Source organism: Schistocerca nitens, chromosome 4, assembly GCF_023898315.1.
Source record: "Schistocerca nitens isolate TAMUIC-IGC-003100 chromosome 4, iqSchNite1.1, whole genome shotgun sequence".
Classification (NCBI taxonomy): domain Eukaryota; kingdom Metazoa; phylum Arthropoda; class Insecta; order Orthoptera; family Acrididae; genus Schistocerca; species Schistocerca nitens.
In genome coordinates this window covers 269,416,145-269,442,828 of record NC_064617.1, presented here as the reverse complement: position 1 = coordinate 269,442,828, position 26,684 = coordinate 269,416,145, and the positions used below count along the sequence as shown (strand labels likewise).

The window sequence follows — 26,684 nt, the reverse complement described above, 5'->3', positions numbered from 1 at the left end:
TGTTTTAGTATGATGTGGTTATCCGGCACATTCCCTGACTCGTGGAGGGAGGCGATTTTGATTCTCCTCCTCAAACCGGGGAATGACCGAATGCATCCCAGTAGTTATTGGAGTATTGCTTTGACGAGCTGTGATGGGAAGACATTGGAACGCATGGTCAACGGTCGCCTGGTTTGGCTGCTCGAGACCAGGCAGCTCCTTAGCCATTCTCAGTGTGGCTTTCGGAGATGTTGTTCAACTATAGACAACTTGACCCTGCTTGAGGCGGCCATCCAGCAGGCCTTCCTACGTAACCAGCATTGTCTAGGTGTATTCTTTGACATTAATAAGGCGTATGACACTACTTGGCACCGCCTTATCCTCAATCAGCTCCATCAGTGGGGCTTTCGTGGCCATCTCCCCATCTTCATTCGGTCCTTTCTCTCCCACCGCCTCTTTCAATATCGGGTTGGTATTGTGCTATCTGATTTGTACGTGCAGGTGAATGGTGTTTCTCAGGGAAGCGTTTTAAGTGTCACACTCTTTGCCATCGCCATTAACAGTATCACGTCCACTATCCGGAGTCCTGCCCAGTGCTCCTTGTTTGTGGACGATTTTGCTGTTTTCTGTTCTTCCTCCGGTCGTGTCACTGCTAGTCGGCAGCTGCAGCTTACGATAAAGCGATTAGAGGCGTGGACTGCGAAGACGGGTTTTACCTTTTCTGCAGACAAATGTGTGTGTGTTCATTTTATTAGTTCTCGACGTCTTTTTACCTCCCCTGCATTGCGTCTGAGGGACACCATTCTTCCTTTTAGCGACACTGTGAGGTTCCTGGGCCTCACTTTTGATTCCAAATTGTCGTGGTTGCTGCACCTTAAAGACCTCAAGGTGCGGGCCCTGAAGGCACTGAATATTTTGAAGTGTCTGAGCCATTAATCCTGGGGAGCAGATCGGGCGCGTCTGCTGCAGTTTTATAGGGCTTTCGTCCGATCGCGTCTTGACTATGGATGCACCGTGTATTGGTCAGTGAGACCTACGTATCTGAAGATTCTTGACGCAGTACACCATGAGGGTATCAGGCTAGCCACTGGTGCCTTCCATACCAGTCCCATCCCCAGCCTGTGTGCTGAGGCAGGGGAACCGCCGCTCACCATCCGGCGGAAGCTCCTCATGGTGCGACGGGTGTGTCAATTTCTTGCCTGTCCTACCTCCCCTGCGTACCCTACCGTTGCCCGACCGCCTATGAAACATCTCTTTTCCAGTTGTCCCAGGGCAACGAGACCATTTGGGATTCGTGCCAAGCATTTGCTAGAGTCCCTCAGTGTGGAGCGTGTGGCACCCCAACTCCAGGGTTTTACCCGCCTGCCTCCCTGGTTGCTCCTGAGGCCCAGCATCCTTTTAGACTTGTCAGTGTACCGGAGGAGCTGCACTCCTGCATTTGTTTTTACCTCCTTAATGTACGATAGTTTAAACCAGCATCCTGACCATGTACCAGTATTTACGGATGGCTCTAAACAGGGGGACACTGTTGGTTGTGCTGTTGTTTTCCCTGATCGAGTCGTCAAGTTACAGCTTCCTGCAGCATTTACCATCTTTGATGCCGAATTGTTTGTGATCTTGCGGGCATTGGAGCAGATGAGATGTGTTCCCAGTCTTAAGTTTCTCATCTGTTCTGACTCCCTGAGTGACCTTCAGACCATGCAACACTTGTACCCGGTGGATACGGTCATCCAGAACATCCATGATGCCCTACTCCACCTGCAACGGCAGGGGAAGGAGGTTTCTTTCTGCTGGGTGCCGGGGCACGTGGGTATTAGGGGAAACGAACTGGCGGATATGGCTGCCAAAGATGCATGTTCCCTCCCTCACGTTGTTGAATGTGCCGTCCCCCTCCATGCTGTTACCTCCCTTTTGCGTTTTCGTGTTATTCGTCAATGGGAAGATGAGTGGCTGGCAGTCGATGAAAATAAGCTGCGTCTTGTCAACGCCACCACACAGCCATGGCATACGTCCTACCAGTCATGCAGGCGGGATGAGGTTCTCCTCACTTGCCTCCGCATCGGGCACAGTCCCTTAACGCATGGTTTTTTACTCCGGCGGGAGGACCCCCCAATCTGCAGTTCTTGTGGCGTCCAGATTACTGTCCGCCACATTTTACTTGTTTCACTTCGATTTCTGTTCTCTTTTCCTTGTGTTTCCTTTCCTTTTTTGGTGCGTTTCTTCTCCTCTTGTTTTGCCTCTGTATGTGAGGATTTGGAACTGCGTCAGGTCTGTGTCTTTTAGCCGTTCTCCTTGTTCGCTGTCCGTCTTCGTCCCTTCACCGCATGTGTTACTGTTTCTATGCATTTGGGCGCTGATGACCATGCTGTTTAGTGCCCGAAAACCTCAAACCACACCCACCCACCCACCCACCCACCCACCCACCCACCCACCCACACACACACACACACACACACACACACACACACACACACACACTCCTAATATTCCATACTTATTAGACTGATGTATCAATGCTTTCCAACCAAATGTGATATTAATTTTAACTTAAAATATTGCCTTAGAAAAGGCATCTAATTAGCAGTTCTGGGAATTAAAATGGTTGAAGCAAGGATGTGGGACACAGAAGGCAGAGGTAAATGGTTGAAAATAATTGTGAAGCAAGAGCTAGAGAACTAAAAACTGTCAAAGATGTCAGAAAAATTCAAGAATACATGAAAATGAGAGAGAGAGAAGCGTGAAAAAGGAGAGAGAAAATGAAATGGGGAAATTGATGAACTTCGTGGACACACAAAAATTGGTGAAGGAGATATATAAATGGAGAAACAGCAAAATTTAAACAGAAACAGGAAGTAATTTGCTTCTCATCTCTTGAGACTGTTAGTATAATGTTGGATGGGGTGCGAGGGAGATCTAAATAACTTTAAGAGGTGACCCAGGCGTCCACTGTTAAATTCCATAGCATGCTCAGTGGTGGGGAAATTAGGTCTTGCTGATACAAACATTTATGTGTAGCTGTTTATTCTGACAGAGAACTTGAGAGCTTTACTTAGGATGAGTTTACTCTTCATTGGGAAATGTTATTTTAGTAGAAACTTAATGAGACCAAGTTTAGGACAACAGTAATGCATGAAATGGTGGAAAACTAATGCAGGCCACTTAGTTGTATAACACAACCACGTATAATAAGCATTTATGAGCCAATACATTAAAATATTTTGGGAACACTATTTTTTGTTTTTATATTACTCACTTGACTGGAATTTTTTTTTTTTTTTTATATTACTCACTTGACTGGAATTTTTTTGTAGGTTAGGGCCTTGTGACATTTTATATTTTATTGTGAGGTAGCTACAGCACTATTAAAAATGTAATAAATGGCTGACTGGATAGCTAAAATGATCAGAACAGAAGTAATTACAAATATGTATTTTGTGGTAAATTTCTTGTAACAATGTACTTCCTGCTGTGTGTGTGTGTGTGTGTGTGTGTGTGTGTTTGGATAAAATGTGCTATACTATAGTCTTCTTAAGGCAATAGAATAGAGAAGTTTATCAATTTCTGTTCATGGTTTCCCTTAAAGAAGGGAACCCCGTCTATAGCCGAGGACACTAAGAGCACACTTTTGTGGTGGTACTCAGCTCATAGGTACGCCAGTTTGAATCCTGATGGTTGATAAAATTTTCACTGCTAATATTTGGCCAGGGGAAGAGCTAGTTGCATAAAATTCCAGGTCATCAGTCTTTGTGCCAGTGTTCTGGCTTAAATTCCGAACCTCTTTGCAGTCTCTCTTGAAGTGAGGGCATGTGACGCTGTTGATGATGATCTGTCCATTGGATGAGGATGTCAAACTTGGTAGTTCTTGTGGTGCTATTAGAGAGGAATTGCCTATGTGCCAACTCTGGGTGTACCCTCTCCCAGTCGTCGTTGTCGTCGTCATACACAACACAAACATAATACTACATTAAACACACATCCATTACCCTCACCTACACTCCACAAAAACACACATTACCCAACTCTCTCATATCCGCAAGCAAAGGGACCAGTGTGCATAGAGAATGAACACCCTTTCCAGCTTGGTGGCTAAACCCACCTGTGGAATAGCCCAGCAAACAATGTCATATGATGGATAATATTCTTCTCGGGTATGCAGCCGGATCATGACGTCTTCCAGACACAATATTTCCGCGGTCCACTCCGTCAGTCTGTTCAAAATATTTGTCATTGAATAAAAAGTACGTCGACATCAGCACGTGGCGACAAAGCCTGGTTGTGTCCTCATCCAGTTTCTCACCAATTAATTGCAAGGATTCTTCCAGAGGAACCCGGGTAAAAAGCGACACGACATCAAAGCTCACAAGCAAATCGCCGGGACTAAGGGCTATGGGGAGCCCACTGTCCCCAATAGTCGCCAACCTTTTTATGGAAGATTTGGAGGACATGGCGCTGAAGACGGCGTCCTTAAAACCAACCTGTTTCTGGAGGTACGTTGACGACACGTTTATGGTGTGGCCTCATGAGAGAGAGGCTCTCGACCGCCTCCTAGATCATTTTAATTCCCTGCATCCCAGCATCAAGTTTACCATGGAGGTGGAAAGTGATGGAAAGCTTCCGTTTCTGGATGTTCTGGTGTACAGAAAGGATGATGGGACACTGGGACACAGTGTTTATCGAAAGCCTACACACACGGACCGTTACCTGCATGCTTCTAGCTGTCATCCATCGTTCCAGCATACGGGGGTCCTGCGAACGTTGGCGAGAAGAGCTTATGCCATTTCAGATGGAGAAAGCTTGACACAAGAATTGGACCACCTTAAGGTTGTGTTCAAGCAGAATGGCTATACAGATAAACAGATCCGTCGTGCTTTCCAGTTTGGACCATCGCCTGAACCACTAGAAGATACCTGCAAATCGGTGGCTTTTCTGCCTTTTGCTGGGAGCATTTCCTCGAAGATAGGAAGAATTCTAAAAAGATATCACATCAAAAGTATTTTTCGTCCGCCGGCCAAGCTTAGAGCGTTTCTTGGCTCTGTTAAGGATGACTTGGGTTTGAGGAAGTCCGGTGTGTATAAGATCCCTTGCCACTGTGGGAAGGCTTATATTGGTCAGACGATCCGGACCATCCAGGACCGATGTGTTGAGCATCAGCGGCACACACGGCTGCTTCAACCCGAGAAATCCGCAGTGGCGGAGCACTGTCTCACCGAGGGACACAGAATGCAATATGATGTGACACAAATGGTTGCCCCTGCATCTCGCTATTGGGACTGTATTTTAAAAGAATCCATAGAGATTCGTTTATCTGACAATCTTATTAATAGAGACAAGGGTTATCTTTTAAGTAAGACTTGGGACTCGGTGTTATCTGACATTAAAAAACAACGGTCTGCGTCTCAATCGTCGGAATAGATTTTTTGAAATTTCTTTTATTTTTGACAGCGATATCTCGATTTCGCCTCTTTCCACCACTGGCGGCGCGGCATGTTTACTGCACTAGAGGGCAGCTACGGCATCTTCTCGCGCACGCATTGTGGGTCTTCTGCGGCCTATATATGGGCTGCCGCTTGCGCTGGGAAGTCAGTTCCGGCGAGATTGTGCACCAGCGCACTCACCTGATGATGGCGGCCAGTTGGACCGCGGAAATATTGTGTCTGGAAGACGTCATGATCCGGCTGCATACCCGAGAAGAATATTATCAATTATTACGCCGGGAAAGCCTTCGTAGTCAATGTCATATGATATTAAATAAAATTGAGGGGGATATTAAAATTCTGATTGATTACAAAGAAGATGGTACTCTATTAACATCTGACAAAAAATGCTACATAAATACTAATTTGATAGACAAGACTCCTTACTGATGACAACTATCACTCTTACTCTCTTGATGTGTAAAACATACAGTGTTTCTTTTTTCATAACAAACAATAACTGGATGCCTGTGAATATTGGAAGGGGAAGTAATCTTCATACATGCATGTTTTGACATATTAAAAAGTTTTATTTTGTATTCAATTGTTAGTGTATTTGGATAATTCAGTTATCATTAATATTTTTGTGTATCTATGTAAAAAAAACTTCACTTTATAAGAAGTTTTTATTTCTGGTAACAACAGACACTAATACTTCGCTAGTTGGGGGAAACCAGTCTAAATAGGATTCAGTAAACTTTTAAAACCTTTCAATATTAGCAGTATTAAGGGTATTTCAAAATTAAAATTGAGATTTATAAAGTTGTTTCTTTCTTCCTTCCAGCAACAAGAACAAGATCCAACTAATTTATATATTGCCAATCTACCAGCAACTTTTAAGGAAAATGATGTTGACAACATGCTGGCAAAGTATGGGCAAGTTATCTCTACAAGAATCCTCAGGGACACAACTGGTCAAAGTAAAGGTGTCGGGTTTGCAAGGTGAGTTGCCATTCCATGACTGTTCTGTAGGAAAAAATAAAATGTGAGTCTCAGAAATTACATTGTAGAGTAGGAGAATGACAGCTGTACTTTCAGTCGCTCAATTGTACCTTAAAATACACACAAGAGAGGAGATCCATTATCCCATGAAAGATTAATCATTTCCCCATTTGCAGTCGATGAGTTTATAAGAGTTATGTAATAATCACTAATCATTTTTCAGCTCATCACAAATTAATCTATTAAGAAGAATTCGATGTGCATTCCAGATGAAATGTACTTGACATTTTTTTTATGCATACAATATTGCAGTGTCTGTGTTATTATGAAAAATAATGCTATGTCCCTTTGGACATGCATACATAAAACTATCAGCTGTGTAATAGAATGAAGCCAATGTAAATTTAGTGCTGGACCGGGACTTGAACCCAGGTATCTCAGGGTTGCCTTACATTTGGCTATCTGAGCATGACTCACACCCAGGCCCAAACTTCCATATGTCGTCAACCATGTACCTACAACCTGTACTTGTACATCCATTATGTATATCGCTGTACAGGCAAGATGTTTTATTTGAAAGTCGTTTGCCTGGTGTCAGCGGATAAATACAATATTGCAGTGCCTGTATTAAGGCATCACCAAAGGAGCATTGCATTATAATTCAAGTAAAATGTCTTCCCTGTATGGGAATATATATAATGGATGTACAAGTACAGGTTGTAGACACAGTTGGTGACGTAAGTAACTTTGAGTCTGGCTATAAGTCAATGAGTCATGCTCAGATAGCCAAACGGTAAGGCGACCATTGATGATAAGCAGGAAATCTGGGTTTGAGCCCCGGCCCAGCACAAATTTTTATTGTCATTCGATTACGCAGCTGATGATTGTCCATATTCATAATGGCAAATACATTTTATGTATTTTCTGATGAAGGCCCATTGGCTTCCACCCAGTGCTCAGGTGTCTGTTTAGTTTCTAGCATTCATTGGTGAGTTTGTCTCACATCTATAGTTACAAATCAACACAGAGAATCTGTCAGCTCCTTTTAAAAATCGTCCAGATGCAAAGTTCCACATTCTGGCCCTGATGGACCAATCAGTATTGACCAACAACCGTATCATCCTGCGCCATTGCTGTCATCAGATGTTTGGTCAGCACACTGATCTCGTGGCCATTGTCAGTTATTTGGATCATGGAGCCTCTACTTCCCATTTAAGGAGCTCATCAACTGACTTCATGAGGCTGAGTCAATCCTGTTCTAGTTCTCTTACAAAGGGAAAATCCATAGGAGTACCAGGAATCAAACCCAGATTCCCCACAAAGCAGCCAGACATGCTAACCAGTGATCTATGGAGACAGACGTGCAACATTGCTGTGAAAAAATAAATGACTATAGGTCATATGTACAAGCATATGTGTAAAGGGTGGTTTAAAAAGAGTGCTGTTTTTGAAATGAGTGGTAACTTTTTGTTTGTCATTTGCTGACATTGTTGTGATTTCTTTCTATTTCCAGGGGCATTCTGATTGTTGGCTCAGTTTGAATTTGTTGCATATGGTATCTAACCATGGAGCAGTTCACTTGTGCACAACGTGTGCTAATTATGAAAGGGAAAAGCATCCACAACAAGTGACTGTTGTGGCTATTGGTCAAGTGGCATCATCAGCCCTCATTGTTTTTAAAAATGAAGGAGGACAAGCTGTGACGGTCAACGGAGACCAATACCATATGATAAGAGAGTTTTGTGACCTTATTTGGATGGAATGGACATTGAAGAGTTGTGGTTGCAGCAGGATGATGCCACCTGCCATACTTCCTGCCAAACAATTGAGTTGCTCCATGAGTGGTTTCCAGATCACCTTATTCTGAATGATGCTGATCGTCACTGGCCACCAAGGTCATGCGACTTAACTCTTTGTGACTTTTTTTCTCGGGGGTCATCTTAAGTCATTGGTGTATGCCAATAAATCCTGAAACATCCATGCCTTGCAGGGGGAAATTTGATGAGTTGTCAGTGAAATGGTTGTGGAAACTTGACATGCAGTCACAGTGAATTTCATGGACATGCATGCCACCACAGTAGAGGTGGTCATATACCTCACATTTTTCATATGTGAAATGGGAAGGTCAGATGAACATATTTATGTATTTTGTTTGTGATTTAGTAGAAATAAATTTGTTACTTTGATGTATCAAAACCAGCACTCTTTTTGAACCACTCGTTATTTACAAGTCTAGTTTGACAAGGGTAGGGCAAGTTTTCAGCTACTGCCTTATATGAGTAGGAACCATAATTGCATTTACCTGAAATAATTTATTGGAAACCACAGGAAACCTAAATTACAATGGTTGAATGGAGAGACTGGGGCCTCCATCCTTCTGAATAGAAGGCCAGTCTCTTTAATACAATGCAACCTTCTTTGTACAATGGAAAATCCAGGATAGAATGTAATAATATTATGAAAGGAAAGAGAGAGAGAGTGTGTGTGTGTGTGTGTGTGTGTGTGTGTGTGTGTGTGTGTGCGGCGCGCGCGCGCGCGTTATTTTCATCAAAGGCCTTGCTGGCCGGAAGCTTATTTGTGACAGTCTTTTTGTTGTGTCTGTCTGCAACTCAGCATTTCTGCCAGATGGCGAGTTGCAACTTTCCTTTGATAATATTGCAACCTTCATTGTTTTATTTGTAGTGTACTGCATGGTATCAAAAAGCACTTACTTAGTGCTCGCTCGCTCTCTCTCTCCCTCTCTCTCTCTCCCTCTCCCCCCTCCCCCTCCCTCCCTCCACCCCCCTTCTTGAATGGGATTTTTCAGTCTGCAGTGGAGTGTGTGCTGACATGAAATTTCCTGGCAGATTAAAACTGTGTGCCGGACTGAGACTTGAACTCAGGACCTTTGCCTTCTGCAGGTCATGAGTCATGCTTGGTAGCTCGTTGGTAGAGCACTTGCCCGCAAAAGGCAAAGGTCCCAATTTTGAGTCTCAGCCGTGCACGCAGTTTTAATCTGCCAGGAAGTTTCAGCATAAATCTTCCACAATTTTTTTCGTAGTTAGTTAACTTAATACATGCTATACCATTCTAAAAGATTTGCATGTGGCATTATTTGTTACTGGCCTCTTCACTTATACCCAGTACTGAATAGAGTTCTTTTTTATGTTTGCAATTTTAGGATGTCATTCTTGCAAATTGTCTTAAAGAGAAGTAAGGCCGTATTTGAGTGTTGTTCTCAAATCTTAACTCTTGAAGTTGTAGGATCAGATTCTTTGCAAACCAACAGCAACTTTGAATGAATTTTTGCCAGCAATAAATCATCATCAACAGCCCTGTATGAACAAATGGTATTCCATATTATTTACATGAATGAACCACATACACTACCTAAATGCCCTGTAGATCAAACTGAAACCTTATGCAAATTGTAATACAATATGTAACAATATAATAAAAATTAAATTCCACTGGTATCAATGCCCTTTCTGGGCCATGCTGCTAAATTTTCTTCTTGGCCTAATATGTAATTTGGGCATTGAATCTTACTAATACTGTCATGAAAGGAGTCTTGGCTTTTTAGATTCCAAAAATCCATGTTTTCTCACTAACTATTGCCACCAAGAATAACTCCGAAAGTATGATAGGAGCTGAAGAGTTTGTGGGACAAAAGTTGCATGGGACAACGTCACAAAGGTGGCATGAACGTCAGTTTACAGAAGGTGTTTGAAATTATGACCATTGGTATTAATGCAGTGCTGCAATCTTTTTATAATGGATTGAGTAGTATTCCTTATCACATCGGCACTTACCGAAGCACAAGCTGTGTCAGTTCTCTTTCACATATTGTCAGGTGTAGTTGGAACATCTTTATAAACAATGTTTTCTAACCATCAGCAAAAAATGTGCTGGACGCACATTGTGTTGATACCACATTCTGTTCCTTGTTCCTAAAAGGTATTTCTTCCAATAACAGACCTAATGTTTCTTGCAGGAATGTGGTGTACTACCTACCATTAAGATTTCCTTTGATGAAATAGAGGCCTATAATTCTGTCCTCCAGAATCCCACACCATACATTCACTGACCGCGGTTTTTAGTGTGCAACTTGCCACAGCCAACATGGATTTTTAGTTGTCCAATAACGCATGCTGTGCAAATTAACATTTCCGTGGTTCGTGAATGTAGCCTCATCAATCCTCTGAATCTGAAGTTGAGCCCATCAACAGAATTTGATGTGATGCATACAGTTCATACCAGTTAATTGTTGGTGGAGACTGATATGGTAAGCATGATATTTATGGTGTTTCAGAACATGAACAACACTTCTGTGGCTCACGCCAGTTTCCCTTGCGATTTGATGTGAACTAACACAAGGATCTCGAACCACAGTGGAAAGAGTACCAATTTCCATTTCCTTGTTAGTAACTTTCCTGTGCCGGATATGTTTTTGATGGATTAAAGATACAGTTGTTGTCAGTTTATCATACACACATTTAAATGTATGACATGTAGGGTGAGTACGTTGAGGGTATTTTTCAATGTATAAGTATCTAGCTCTCACTGAATTTCATTGGCATTTTCCATAAATGAGAAACATATTGACTTGTTCTTCGAAGGAATACAACATTCACATTCGCTTGATTTGACGATACTAGTCTTACCTTTCCTGTTAGTGTTGTATTGCAAAACCATTGAATGGTGTTTACATGTCTATGGCATGTTAGATGAATATGCCGTATTTGGCAAATATTTACTATTTGCATGATATACGAGAGAGAATTGTTAGAGCATGTGCTTTGATAAGTGCTGAGGTGATAAGGAATACCATTCAATACATAATATGAAGATTGCAGCACTGCATTGATACCAATGGTCATCAGTTCGAACACCTTCTGTAAATGGACATTCATGCCATCTTCTTGACCTCTGTTGACCTTCAAAGACCTTACTATTATATATAATTGAATTCGTCTTGATAGCCTCTCTCAGAAAATAAGTACCAAACTGTAGAATCCCAATAAAAAAATTTTCAAAAAACCAAAGTTGACCTTCACATCTCTGAAGCGACCTCACCTAGCAACAAAAAACCAATGTCATATTATGGCCCCCGTTGTCCCATGCAACATTTGTCCCACAAACTTTCCAGCTACTATCACACTTTTGAACTTATTCTAGGTGGCGGTAGTTAGTGACTCACCCTGTATAACCAATGGTGAGTAGTAGGTATGTGTACTATTTGCATATTGATGATGCTGCGGAGAACATGTCTGCTGCAACCAAACAAAAAAAGCTGATATTACTTGTAGGTAGTTTTGGGTAAATCTCCTAATTTGATTCCCTTATAAAATATTTAATTTGGGTTTATTTTATTCTCACAATTTTTCACGTAAACTCTCTGGCGAATTGTATAAATTGTTGCTCTTTCGTTTATTTAATTATGATTATTGGCGTAACAACGCATATAAGAAAAGAGTTACGTGAAATACTTTTAGCAATGCTGTGCTTTGAATTTCTTTATCATCATTACCTTTTAGCAAAATAAAATATATATATTGCAGTCTTATTGTCCTGTATCTGGCCTACAATTTAAGGAACGATTTTTCGTAACTGTAACTCATGCTAAGAATCAATATATCTTCCCTACTTCATAATTATTGAAAATTGAAATTATTTTGTTATGAACACTGATGTTACAGTTCGTATGATCGTTCAAAAACACAAGGTTGCAGTGGATTTTATTTCTCGATAAGATACTATTTCATACCACGACTAGCCCAAGAACATGAGACTCTCATTAAAAAAAATTTACGTTGTCACTATAAAGTTTGCCAGATCAGAACGGAGCACAGCAAGATTCCTATCAGATTTTGAAGGTACATTAACTTATTGGTACTGTGAATTATATGCTATCAGCAGCCCGCGTCAACCTGCAACACATCATAAAATCTGCTGATCTTCACTGCCAGTCTGGGAGCTAAAGAAATAATATTATTTTACTATTATTTTACCGCTTCCTTGCGGTATGCTCGACTATATTGTAAGTCGTTTAAATACGCCGCGGCAGCGGCTCTTCGTTCTCCACGCAGCTCAGCACCACAGATAATATTTATATAACTGAAAAATGTCTCAACAGGATGGGATAATAGGCAAGCAAGCTTTAACAATTAATAATACAAGTTTTCATTTAAACAACTCTATTAAAACATTTAAATATCTCATTGATTACAGACCTGTGTGAATTCACACGTAATGGCGTACATTTCCCAGTCTCGACAAAAGAATGCTACATTCGCGTTCTCCACGACAACAACAGGAGATCTTACTCTCACAACTTCCAGATTAAGAAGACAAAGAATTTAATTTACATCACGCATTATATACTAGTTCCTTTTGTAATCTCTGTTCAACATTTATCTTCTGTGGCGGTTTTATTACTCGCCGACGCAGACGTTCTCAAAAATAAATAATAAAAAAAAATACATAATTTTACACAATGACACAATATGATACATCTAATTTTCTAATTACTACATAATATGTTGTTTTTGTTTCTTACTAGACGTTACAATGCCCCCTGGCAGCAATTGACTAACGTTGAAAATGTTCGGCAATATGCTGCCACTAACGTCTGTTTGGTTATTGTCTGTTACCTTGGTTGGAACATTCACTTTACACTTCTTAGTTCTTTCACACTGTAGGTTTAATTACACTTTTTATACTGTTCTTACACTTTGCGAGGTGACCGTCAACCTAGTCCCAGGGTCATTACATTTATTTGGCTCCCCCATTCGGGCTACGTGCGATCAGAAAACCTGGGAAAACTGCGCCGGAGCCATGGTCATCTCACAAAAAGTTCAGACTCTATTCAATGTTCACATATAACAAAGGCTATTTGTGATAGTATGTTAAACTTTTAGTCTCTTTGTTATCAATATAATATTTGTGTTCTGGATTGTAATGAAAGTCACTTATTACACATTTTTACAATAGTATAATGAATCGTCCTTGCACTTACTCGCGACAGTTGGTTTAAAATGTCTAGCATTCGTGCGAGTATACTTCATTAACATGACGAAAACATATTATATCTATACATCACTGAACCAATGAATACTTTGAGTCTGTATTGAGTAACTCAAGAAAAAACAAATGTTTGTCACGTCATTTCGTGTCCACTAAACCCTATTCATTTTAGTGCATTTAACACATATTTGATAGTTCCTTTGAATGACAACAATGTTGTACGGAGCTGGCGGCGCGAAGCAATTGTTGAGTAGCGTCGTCTGGAACGCCGCGTGCCGACGGCCGCTGGGTTCGACGACCGGCTCTCAGTAACAGCGACGTCGTGCTGACGTGGCGCCCAAGCAGTCGCGAACCGCGGCGAACCATTCGCCGATGTCGGCGAGTTGCAGTGGTTTACCGCGACCGGCTGGCTGGCGGCACGGCACTCGTCTCTGCTTCCCCGCATGGCTCCCCGTCGTAGCGCATGAAACAAACATTCCACAACGGTGTACTGTCTTTAGGAACACAGATTACTAGCTGTGGAAGAAAATGCAACTTGTTAAAAGCGTTTATTGTTCAGTAAGCCGTCGCTTCACTGGTATGCACAGGATGTTTTGGCGTGATAACAGGTTTCTTGTGGCATTGTGACACTGGTATTCAGGGTTCGTCACACGCACATTGTACTACACATTTTCATTCACTCCCACGGTTGATACACTGCCAGAGCGTCTTTCAACACGCGAAAATGTTTCGTTACACACATACTAAATGTCTCCGTCGAGCGATGTTTGTTTGAATCGACTCCGAACGGATCAATCACTACTGTTTTTATACACTGTCTATTGTTCGTTGAGCACTGCACTAGGACAGTCTGTCACTCAACACTAGACTTATCGACTTATATATTGGTGCAGATACAACAGTCATTTTCTGTCCCTACTACACACAATATTCCGTCCTTTCCTCAATTGTTTATGCACACAGTTTATTTTTTAATACCTTTTAACTGTTCTTTGCATAATCACTCTCATCTACATGGCGTCTATTTGTTTTTACCTTATCACAACACAGTTTTCATATTGTTACTAGGCGTATATGGCCCTTTTGTAAATTTTTTAAAGGTGTGTGGATTTTTTTTTTTTTTTTTTTTTTTTTGTACATAGTTTTCCTTTCCTCCTTTCAGTGTAGCTTGCCTGGTTATCACCCATCTAGCAAACAGATTTTACCTTGTGCATGACAGCTTGACTTGGGCATATTGCTCAATAAATACTTCATTTAGCACTAGCATTATTTTTAATGAATTTTCCTATATGACTACAGTGTAGGTTCCGCATTGGTTGACTTAATTCGCGTATCGCGTAATGAATATTCAAGGGCGTGTACCAAGTACACAGGCTTCAATTGAAGCATTGCTACATACAAAGCGGAGTTTCCACGGAACGGGCTTGTTTTTAATTAGCTTCGGCTCCAGTGTCGTTCTCAAATCACTACTGGCAGCAAACATCACATCACATAATTGTTGCATATTACAAAGTCAATGTTTGGCTAGTAGAGACTCTCTCTCTCAGGGTTCCTTATTCTAATACAATTACAACAGTTACCTTACTATATAAGATTGCATCATTAATTGCACTTACATACTACACATAGAAAATGGTTCAAGAAATTAACCCTTTGTAAAATGGTTCAAGAAATTAATCCTCACTTTATCAACAAGAAGATTGTTCGTTGCTTAATGAGCATATAGTATTTTAATGACTAATTGTCTGTAAACAAAATCTTTCCTGTGTAAGCTATTGCTCACTTTCTGATTCCACTTCCTCCAAGTTTAATTACACACAAATTTCTTTCTTAATACTAACATACTTATATTCTAAAACACAATTAAAATCTTCTTACAACTATTACTCTTTATATGTGATATGTCACTGAATAAATAACTTCACATCTTTACGTGGATATAATCCTTTGATCTTCCCCGTATGGGGATGTGCTAACAAATAGCTACATTCGTGTGGCACGCTTATTACTTCAAAGGGCCCTGAATATAGCAATTGCCACTTACTATTTTGTTTTAAGGTGGCTGAAGATTTAGGGTGGTTACGAATAAGTACTAGGTCTCCTACATTATATTTCTGTTCGTTAGTTACACCTCGATCGTACCTCTTTTTTTCTTTGGCCACTACTTCTCTCCTCGACCAAGGGATGGAGTAAGTTGCGCGACAGTATGTTTTGTGGGGCATCACCTCTATGTGATAGTGGTACCCTTTGACTATTCCTGGTCGGTCGGTAAATACCCTAGTATATTCCGATAGCAGCTGCGTCAACTGTTGCTTTTGTGTATCACTTAAACCTTCAGATTCGTGCACTTTGGTTTGAAATGCCTCAACATTTGTTTCAAAATTTCGATCCTCGAAATTCGGGTAATAGAGGTCTGCTGCATGTGAAAAATCATCGAGGTGTAGTACCCAAGGGTTCCTACCTTTGATATTGATTCGATTACAACACGGCACAAGTACCTCCTTCGATTTCATCATAGATAACTCAATCCTCCTACCCCTATTAATTATGCTTAATTTCCCCAAGGAGAGGTCGATCAATGCGTCCCTCTCACGGAGAAAATCTACTCCCAGAATGCAGGCCACCTTTAATCCTTTAACAACGAGGAACGAGCTCACTATGGCTTCGCCCTCCTTACAAATCTCCACCTGCACCTGGTACTTAACTGATTGGCTCTGTGCACTAATGGCTCCAGACACCTTACAATTATTAACCGGGAAAGTCGGAATGCTATGTCCTTTTCCCAGTGCTTTAAATAACTCCATACTCATTACACTTACTGAGGCACCTGTGTCGATGATTATATTCACTGCAACATCATTGATTTTCGCTTCGATAATAGCTTGCACATTTTCGTTATTATCTTTCTTACATTCGTGCGGTTCGTTCAGTAGATCTTTATCCATACTGACACCGTCGTTGTATCGCAGCATACGTATCCCAGGTATATTATTATCACTCGTGTTGCTCTCACTCCATCCCTCGGCCATCGATGGAGAGCATATCGAGGCCGATTCTAGTTTGTTGGATTGCTTACTTGTGAGGTACTTGGACGGCTATTGTCCGCGACCTCCACTATATGTACATTCTGATTTGTAGGCCGCCACGGCTGCGCAATAGGCGCGTTTTGCGGTGGTGGTCTATTGTTGTCATACCGGTCATTATCCTGTCGCTCTGGGCTTCTTCGCTGATTCTGCTGCCAATTTCGATTACTATCATTATAATTGCTCTGCCACTGGCCTCGCGCATTTTTCCAGCGGTTGGTCCCTGACATTCCGGATTCGTACCGGTCGTCAAATCGACGCTTTTTGTTATAAGTTGGTTGTCCATACCCGTTCTGGCCTCTACCATTACTACTATTTTGCGAATGTTCTTGCCGCTTGTTACCACCCCCACCATTTCCATGGTTGTGGTTTTGTGCACTACTATTTCTGTCGTGTTTACATCCTGACCCATTATTCCGCGAGTGATCACACGCTGATTTTACGTCTTCCTGGATCAAGTCTATTGAATCTAGAACAGACAGGAAGTTTTCCATGTCGCTTTCTGGTACGTGTATTAATTTCTCTTTGATATGAATGGGTAAATGTGATTTTAGCAGTCTTATTATGTCTCTTGGTGATATAGGCTCATCCCAGTAGCGCGTTTTGTTTATATATTTTTCAAAATACCGCCTCAAATTCCCAAGACGGGGTGAGTACGGTTCGGGATTATATACTTCTTTTCTTAGCCGCTCTTGTATACAAGGCGACCAATATTTCGACAGAAATGCCCTTTCGAACTGTTCGTATGTCCTGCAGCTGTCTGCTACTTCTGTAGCCCACAACGCTGCGTCACCTTGAATGTACGACATTACGTATTGAATTTTCTGTGTTTCGTTCCACACACTGGGCAAGATATTTTTAAAGCTTTTTATGAATACTACTGGGTGTACTGATTTCCGTTCAGTAGTAAATGTTTGAAATTGCCTATTTTTGATTAAACTTTCTTCAACTAATATTTTTTAACTACATGGGTTTGCTCCGGGGACATATGCTGTGTGCTCCGAACTGAAGCTACAGCTCTTCGCATTATCGACTACCGATTCCCCATTGTTGTATCGCGTATAAGTTTGTGCGTTGCCAAAACCATGGGCTGTTGGCGATATAGGTTCCTGTTCCAGATGTTTTCTGCTTTGTGCTAAACCCTTCTCCAGGTCGGATATCCGTTTGTTCATATTCACTTGCCACTGCGGAATATCCTCACTGAGTATTTGTTTGATGGTTTGCACGTCGTTCTGTACCTGACTATTTACTGCGGTACTGAACGATTCGGAATCTCTATTTGCTATGGCTGCTTGTACTTTAGAATTAATATTTTTGTCAATCTCACTCTCCTTCACTTCTAGCCATGAGTTGAATTCTGTTTCAATTTTAGTTGCTTGTTCATTCCACTTCTGCTCTACAAGCTGTGTGGAATCTATTTCTAGCTTTTCTACTCGGTTGGCTAAGACACCTATTTCATCTACCATGTTAGTGTTTGCTACTTGCAGGTTGTTGACCTGTTCAGTCAGCTCCTGCACAGCCTTAGGTATCGACTCATAATTCTGTTTCATATCTGCAATCTCTTTTTTCATATTTTCTAACGACTGCACAAGTTGCTGGTCACGCTCAGCTTGCTGGCGATCTCGCTCGGCTTGCTGGGCAAGTAAATTTTCTGTTAATTGGCGATCTCGCTCAGCTTGCTGGGCAAGTAAATTTTCTGTTAATTGGCGATCTCGCTCAGCTTGCTGGCGATCTCGCTCGGCTTGCTGGGCAATAAAGATTTCAATTTTTTCGTCCTTTTCAGCTTGTTGTTGCGCAAATTTTGCCTGGTAATCTAACACACGCTCTAAGATAGCCTGAAGTGAATACCCACCAGGCAGATTACCACTCTCTGGTTCCTGCTTTTCTGGTGGTGGTACAATTTCTTTATCGACATCTCCTTGAGCACTAGTGGGCGGTGGCACCACCTCCTGTGCCCCTGCCCCCACATTTTCGCATGTTATATCCTCAAAGAGAGTACTTGAACTGCTTAAAGTACCCGGTTCTACATTTCCTGCACTAACTAATTGTTGTTCCTCAGTATCCATATTGCTCGGACGCTGACTACGCAACTTAACCATATTCCTAAATTGCTTACTAAAACACAAAATCTGACAGTTTTGCCCCTTGCACACAAAACACGTTAATTTAGCTACACTACACTACACACTAAAAATTACTATCTACCATCAACTTTGTCCTGTCCCAAACACTAACATCAAACTACGCACAATATGCACACCACTAGCGATACGAGATCACTTCACTGGAGCTCAACTTCTACAAACAGGACAACTACACTGTAGTCTTACCTTTAGTTTATCTGATCTCGGGGTTCGGCTGCCCCCGGATTACGTAGTCGTTACAGTTTCTCAGTACTATCAGGATCGTCTTCTCAGACTCGCTTGCAGTAGTACGTTTTGTCATGAAAGAGTGTTTGCACATTCATTAATACATGGCATTGATCATGATATACATACATACATTTATCACTAAATACACACACACACACACACACACACACACACACACACACACATATATATATATATATATATATATATATATATATATATACATACATAACAATAGACACTGAAAGAAAAATACATAAAATTTTATATTTGTGGCCACTGCAAATTCGGGCCCCGCGTTTTTGGGCGCCAGTTTCACGTCACTACTCTCTCGAATTGTTTTAAATTGTTGCTCTTTCGTTTATTTAATTATGATTATTGGCGTAACAACGCATATAAGAAAAGAGTTACGTGAAATACTTTTAGCAATGCTGTGCTTTGAATTTCTTTATCATCATTACCTTTTAGCAAAATAAAATATATATATTGCAGTCTTATTGTCCTGTATCTGGCCTACAATTTAAGGAACGATTTTTCGTAACTGTAACTCATGCTAAGAATCAATATATCTTCCCTACTTCATAATTATTGAAAATTGAAATTATTTTGTTATGAACACTGATGTTACAGTTCGTATGATCGTTCAAAAACACAAGGTTGCAGTGGATTTTATTTCTCAATAAGATACTATTTCATACCACGACTAGCCCAAGAACATGAGACTCTCATTAAAAAAAATTTACATTGTCACTATAAAGTTTGCCAGATCAGAACGGAGCACAGCAAGATTCCTATCAGATTTTGAAGGTACATTAACTTATTGGTACTGTGAATTATATGCTATCAGCAGCCCGCGTCAACCTGCAACACATCATAAAATCTGCTGATCTTCACTGCCAGTCTGGGAGCTAAAGAAATAATATTATTTTACTATTATTTTACCGCTTCCTTGCGGTATGCTCGACTATATTGTAAGTCGTTTAAATACGCCGCGGCAGCGGCTCTTCGTTCTCCACGCAGCTCAGCACCACAGATAATATTTATATAACTGAAAAATGTCTCAACAGGATGGGATAATAGGCAAGCAAGCTTTAACAATTAATAATACAAGTTTTCATTTAAACAACTCTATTAAAACATTTAAATATCTCATTGTTTACAGACCTGTGTGAATTCACACGTAATGGCGTACATTTCCCAGTCTCGACAAAAGAATGCTACATTCGCGTTCTCCACGACAACAACAGGAGATCTTACTCTCACAACTTCCAGATTAAGAAGACAAAGAATTTAATTTACATCACGCATTATATACTAGTTCCTTTTGTAATCTCTGTTCAACATTTATCTTCTGTGGCGGTTTTATTACTCGCCGACGCAGACGTTCTCAAAAATAAATAATAAAAAAAAAAATACATAATTTTACACAATGACACAATATGATACATCTAATTTTCTAATTACTACATAATATGTTGTTTTTGTTTCTTACTAGACGTTACAATTTCTGTCTGGGTTATTTATTATTTAAAACATACACATCAGTATTCTGAGGGGAAGAAAGTCTATGTTACCTTCATGTTCTCAGGAAATTGCATTTTTATTACATCCACTGGTGGAATATTTATACTACTGGTACCTTTTCTAATCTCATGCAGTAATGACTGTTCCAAATCTGCTGATTGTTTTTCATTTTAGTTGTTGCATTTGACATCACGCTGGTTCTGTAATGTGATTGGTTTGCATCCAATTTTTCAAAGTTTATAATTTCATCTTAAAATCTTTGAAATCTTTTTCATGTGCCCCTGTTCCTGATTCCTGTTTTTGTACTGCTGGATTTTGCACCTGCTATTTTAAGATATTCTGGAGAGGTTGTCAGCACATAAGTTTTTGTCAGTTAGTGATTTGTTTGTTTATCTATTTACTTTACAGAAACTAAAAGCCTTTTGTATGTTTGTTACAATAGTGAAGATAAGATTGCATTGAAGACTTATTTTTGAGGCCATGAGACATTTAAATGGTTGAAAGATTGTTGCCATACCTGTGGCAATTTAGTTTCATTTAAATGGACATTGCTACTAAAGGGTTGGTTTTGTATTTTCTAAAAATATAGTGGCGAAGTCTTCTTCATTTTCTTCTTCCTTTTCTTCTTCCTCATCCTTATCTTATTCATCTTCTCTTCTTCCATGTATTGGATTGGTGCTTAAGTTCATAGCATTTTTCTGTGAGTTTAATAAACACAACAGATACTCATAGCAGGGACTTTACCCATCGGTAATATATTCTCCTTCACTGTTTACAATGGTCTGCCAATGGTGGGATAACTTTTTGACTGTAACTGTAGACGTTACATGGTTTTGAGATGAATTACTCATTGAGCTATGTTCAGAACACATTTTCGTCTGGAAAGGTAGTTCCTTGAAGGCTGTTCAATAGAGAGCAGATAAGGTGAAAATCTGAGGATGAGAGATCAGGTGAATAAGTGAATATGGAATGACTTCCCAACACAACACCCGTATAGTGATTTTACTCAGTCTAGCAGAATGCAGGCAAGCATAATCATGGAGAAGCATCACTTCATGTAGTCTTCCTGGTTGTTGTTCCTGGACTGTGCCTGTAAGATGTCTCAGTTGTTGAAAGTAAATGTCAGCAGTGATGGTTAGACGTTGGGAAGTAATGTGTAGTACATCACACTATCACTGTTCCATCAGATGCATGTCATTATCTTTTGTGGATGCACACAGTTCTTTGTACAGACTGTTGCTACTTTGTTTGGACTCAACCACACCTTTTTTTCCCCCCGGTGTTAGCATAAAGACACCATTCCTCATCATGAGTAATGATACGGGATAGTAATGGTCGGTGTTGTTCATGATCCACCTGTTGATGAGCAGGCAGATTTTGTCTTTGAGCATACGTACCCATACACCCAATTTTTGAACCTGTGCATTGCATGCAAATATCACATGATGTTGGAATGATCACAGTTCATTACATCTGTCAGTTCTCGAATACGCTGACATGGATCATCGTGGATGAATCCATTTAAGCAGTTTTCATCAAACCTTGAAAGTCTTCATGAACATGGAGAGTCACTTTGCCAAAACGATTCGCCTTGAAAAAAGAGAACCGTTTTCCTGCCATGCTCTGTCCAATGGCATTATCCCCAGGCATGGTGCAAATGTTTCTGACTGCCTCCACTGCTGCCAATCCTCAGTGGAACTCAAATGAAGAATATGTTGGAAATGTTCTGATTTCCCCATTTTCTAGTGTCCACAGCTCCATTCACTATCTCCATTTGAAAAAATGACAGTATGTTAATTCAGATAGTAACAGTGAACTACAAATAAAAAATGACAGTCTATAAATAAACACACAACAACTGGAATACCAACATGCAATACAAAAGTGCTATGAATTTTTCACCAATCTAAAGCTCTAATAGTTCCTTTGTGGTATCACACATTTTGTAGTTCAAGAAAAGTATTATCAAAATCTGCAATTCATTGGGTGTTTCCAAAATTGCTTTACATTTGTTATTTGATAGGAACAGGCAGTTTTTTAATGAAAGTGTTGCCACTGTTTTATCTTTCTTTGTAACAACTTGGTATAATGTTACTACTGAACATGTAATTACCATTGCTGATAAACTGTGTATAGAAACAGTGTAGGATGTTTCAAATGCTGCTACTACTGAATTCATCTTTTGTGCCCTTACGTGTTTCAGTTTCTGGATATAAGTTATGTCATTCTTGACAAGTATTTTTCCCAAAATTTTGACTAATTTATTATGAATGGATTTCATCTGTCACTGTGAGAATAATGTCTCTGTAAAATGTACAACTTCTTGTAAACTGTTCCATTAGTTCAATAGAATATGCTTCAAGCTGTGTATCTTTAGTAATTGTCATTAGATAGATTCAAACTGATTTCATTTCATACTGCAGATAAAAGCTCGTCCATCTACAGGGTGCGTTCAATATGCAAAATCATTTCTACGCAGCATTTCATGGAGAGAGATGTGATAGGGATGGAATTTGTGTCAATGCAGATTGCATAGTACACTTGCCTGACTCGTGCCGCTTCCTCATGCAATTACAGAGGAACTACTTTGTGGATTACTGCTATGGCAGCCAGAACATTTTCACACTCCTCTCCAATCACACATGTCATTCTGTTACGTATTTTAGGCATTACATTACAAGGTGCACATAATTGTTTGAGAAGGTTCACAAATAATTGTCACGATAGTTGATGTCTACTGGGATATATTTTGGCTCATGTGGTACATGAATAAGTGGCGTTTTTCCTCCATCATAAGTGATTACATGTCTGCTTTTCATGCACTGGGAAATACCATCTTTCAAGCACATCTACTGCATCTACTATTACGCAATAACAGACGGGGCCATCACAATGCAATCACAGTGTACACGCAGTATAATGTAATCAAACATAATGTCAGCACCTAGCATCAAAGCAATTGAATGGAACAAACAGCTATCAGTGTTTACCTTGTTCACAATAGGGTAAGTCATAAATTACTTGAACTAGCTTCTTGCGACACACACATAGGCATTCTCATTTATGGTACTTTACTGTCAACAAGCAGTGTCCCATTTCAAATTTTGTAACTGTTGTAAATAACTGCACTTTCATAAACTGCTCAAAATATGTGTATTGGCTGCAGATACACACCCTTGTGTACAGTTCAATTCTGTGAAAAACGCATACAGTGCCTTCCTTGTCCAAAATATTTGTAGTGCTACTGTTAGATGATTCACTCTGTACATATATTTTTAATTTCATGGTGTCTTCAGAATGTTTCATATTATGTGGTTGTAATTAATTTACATTTCTGTACAGAATGGAGTCAAAAGAGAAATGTGAGCAAATAATACAGATGTTCAATGGCAACCAGCTGGCTGGGTGCAAGGAACCACTTCTTGTAAAATTTGCTGATGGTGGAAGCAAAAAAAGGGTTCTGTACAAGGCCACAGATCAGCGAATGTGGCGGGATACTGGAGAGGTATAGCAAAATATCCTTTAAATCCATTTCAGCAAAAGTCTTACTTGTATGAATGCATTGTCTAGTTGGATTCGAGCCTTGTGAAGTGGTTATATGTCCTTTATTTACATGTGTTTGTAATTAAGAAGTCAAATAATGGAATAAAATGAGTCAACAGCTCAGCACATAGTAGATGCCTTACATTGTGTTTGGACATGTAAATAACATTTAAATTTCTAAAAACGGAAAATACAGGATGTGATGTAACAATTTGGAGAAGGAAAGTTGCTGAACAACAAAAAGACTCTAACAATTATAGCTTTCAGCCGTTAAGGCCTTAGTCAACAAAACACACACACACACACACACACACACAGAGAGAGAGAGAGAGAGAGAGAGAGAGAGAGAGAGAGAGAGAGAGAGATAGTGTGTTATACACACACACGACTGCAGACTTAGGCAGCTGAAACCACACTGTTTGTGGTTTCAGTTGCCTGAGGCTGTGTACGTGGACGTGTGTGGGTGTGGGTGTGTGGAGGGCGGGGGAGGGGGGCGGGGGGGGGGGGGGGGGCAGCACACGTGCGCGCAATCGTATGTCTATCTTTTGTTCATGAAGGCCTTAACAGCTGAAAGCTATAATTGCGAGAGTATTTTTGTTGTTCATATCTGTGACTCACCGTCTTCGCTATATGGTGAGTAATAATTTTCCTTCTCATAATAAATTTAAATTTCTTGTTTATGTGGCTCCTCTCAATGCTTCCACTGTGTGACCAATGCTTGTATGTTCTGCATGTGATTTTATGGTAGCCTATTAACACTGTGGGTCCTGAGCTATAATGAGTGAACCTGTACAAAGGGCTTGGGTATTTTTGCTATATTTCAAATTACTGCTATTCTTAGAAGGTTTCAGATGTACTGTTAACAACAACAACAACAACAACATTAACAGTCTACACCTTCTAGTTTCATGTAGTATGTAAATCTTTATCATATTATCAGCTTGTTCCTTTTCCAGGCTATAATTTAATTATAGGGCATACAGTTTGTCTTGGGTACAATAAGCCCTTAAGAATACAATTTGCTTTTTCATATGAGACATTTTGAAACCTTGTACAGTAAAACCCCTCTTTTACATTTTTCAGGAGACTTTAAAAAATATACATTGCAGGAAAATGTTTCAGAATTACTTTTAAGCACATATAACCAATTTACATTTCAAGAACACATTATTAGTTACACTACTGGATTTCAAAAAATCCAGAATTATAGTTAATTTCAAACTTTTCTAGTGAATTTTTTTTTCTATCTCTGTTTTCTGATTATGTTGATGCATTTGAGTTCTGGTCAAGTCTTTGAAATATACACTCCAAAAACAAATTCACAGAATCCAGATATTGAGGGCTCCAGTTATGTGGGAGACGGAGTGCTTGCAGGTGACAGAAAGCAAACTGCGGTCACTCCAATCGACTACACAGGCATGGCGGACTTTGTGTCAGCCTCACTCCTGGAAGAGCACGTTACACATTGCTTTTGTTTCTACCTTTTTGTTTCTCAGTCTTTTTGAGGAAACAGTTCCCAGTTGATAGTCTGGAGAGCCATCCTGTATGGTGTTATTGTCAAGAGATGGTCTCTTCCTGCAAGGAATGCATAGGTAGTTGCCATATACTGTATTACTGCTAGCTGCTTCCTGATATGCTGCACTGTATCTGTCATGTGAACTTCATTTTCCACTTCACCCCCCCCCCCCCCCCCCCCCTCCCTCTGCAGGTTCGGGGATAAGAATAGACCCATGGTATTCCTGCCTTTAGTAGTAAGCTTTAGTAAGAGGTGACTAAAAGGAGTCTCTCATGTTTTGGCTTTTATGTGATGGTCCCATCTCTGGTTTGACCTCCATCTTTCAAAATTCTTCCGAAGAGCGAGCCAACTGGGGAAGGGCACTTTGCATGGTGCATTGTGTCCATCGTGCATTGAGACCTTTTGCCAGCTTTCTCGTCGTTGCATTGCAGTCCTGCTCGTTCTCCATCTCTTGGGCGAGGATACATTCCCTGGGTGCGATTTCCACCATGCACTGTGCAGTGTTGCTTTCTACAGAGACAACGACCATGGACATCCTTGCACCTAATATCCAATACGGTAGCCAGTCTGTTGTGGTGGGGCAGCCATGTACCCTGTTGGTTGTAGCCCCCTGACAACACAGGGATCGCTCGACTGATGCCTGCACCATTAACTCTCCATGTATGCCAAGGAGTAGATGCCTATCTCCCTGGGGCATCAGGACTCTTCCGGCAATGGCCATCCTGCCAGGTGGCCCTTGCTGAGGCTGGGTGGCGCCCATGGGGAGGGCCCTTGATTGGAGTAGGTGGCATCAGGGTGGATGTCCCGCAATGAAGCGTGGTACATCATCTCTTGCTGGTGGCCAGCTGCCAGCAGTCTCTAAGCGTTCTCGGGCTCAATTCAACGCTCAGAAATACGATCCCAAATCATTCCCCTCCCTGACCACACCGTGGGAGGAGCAAAAGGCTCAGGAGGTCAGGGACAGTTATTCGCCCCGGTTCCTAGTTTGTTCAAGAGCTGATAGGGAGTCTTTCATGTCAACGAAGCCTCAATCTTTGTAGGGATTTTAGAGGACAAGTTTGGGGAGGTGGAGGGCTTGTCCAAAATGCGCTCTGGGTCAGTAGTGATAAAAATGGCATCATCTGCCCAGTCATGAAGGTTACTTGCTTGTGACAAGTTGGGGGATGTTTCAGTTACCATCACACCCCATAAGAGTTTAAATATGATCCAGGGTATTATTTTCCATAGGGACCTTCTTTTGCAGTAT

General features: G+C 40.6%; 1 protein-coding gene across 1 annotated transcript in view; it reads left to right on the top strand.

Annotated features, from left to right (window-relative positions):
- Nucleotides 1-26,684, top strand: part of LOC126252246 (protein alan shepard) — a 429,590-nt gene that overhangs the window by 304,852 nt on the left and 98,054 nt on the right. The window contains exons 6-7 of the mRNA XM_049953120.1: nucleotides 6,238-6,395; nucleotides 23,722-23,884. Of these exons, the coding sequence (XP_049809077.1) occupies nucleotides 6,238-6,395; nucleotides 23,722-23,884 (321 nt within the window). The remainder of the gene's footprint in view (nucleotides 1-6,237; nucleotides 6,396-23,721; nucleotides 23,885-26,684) is intronic.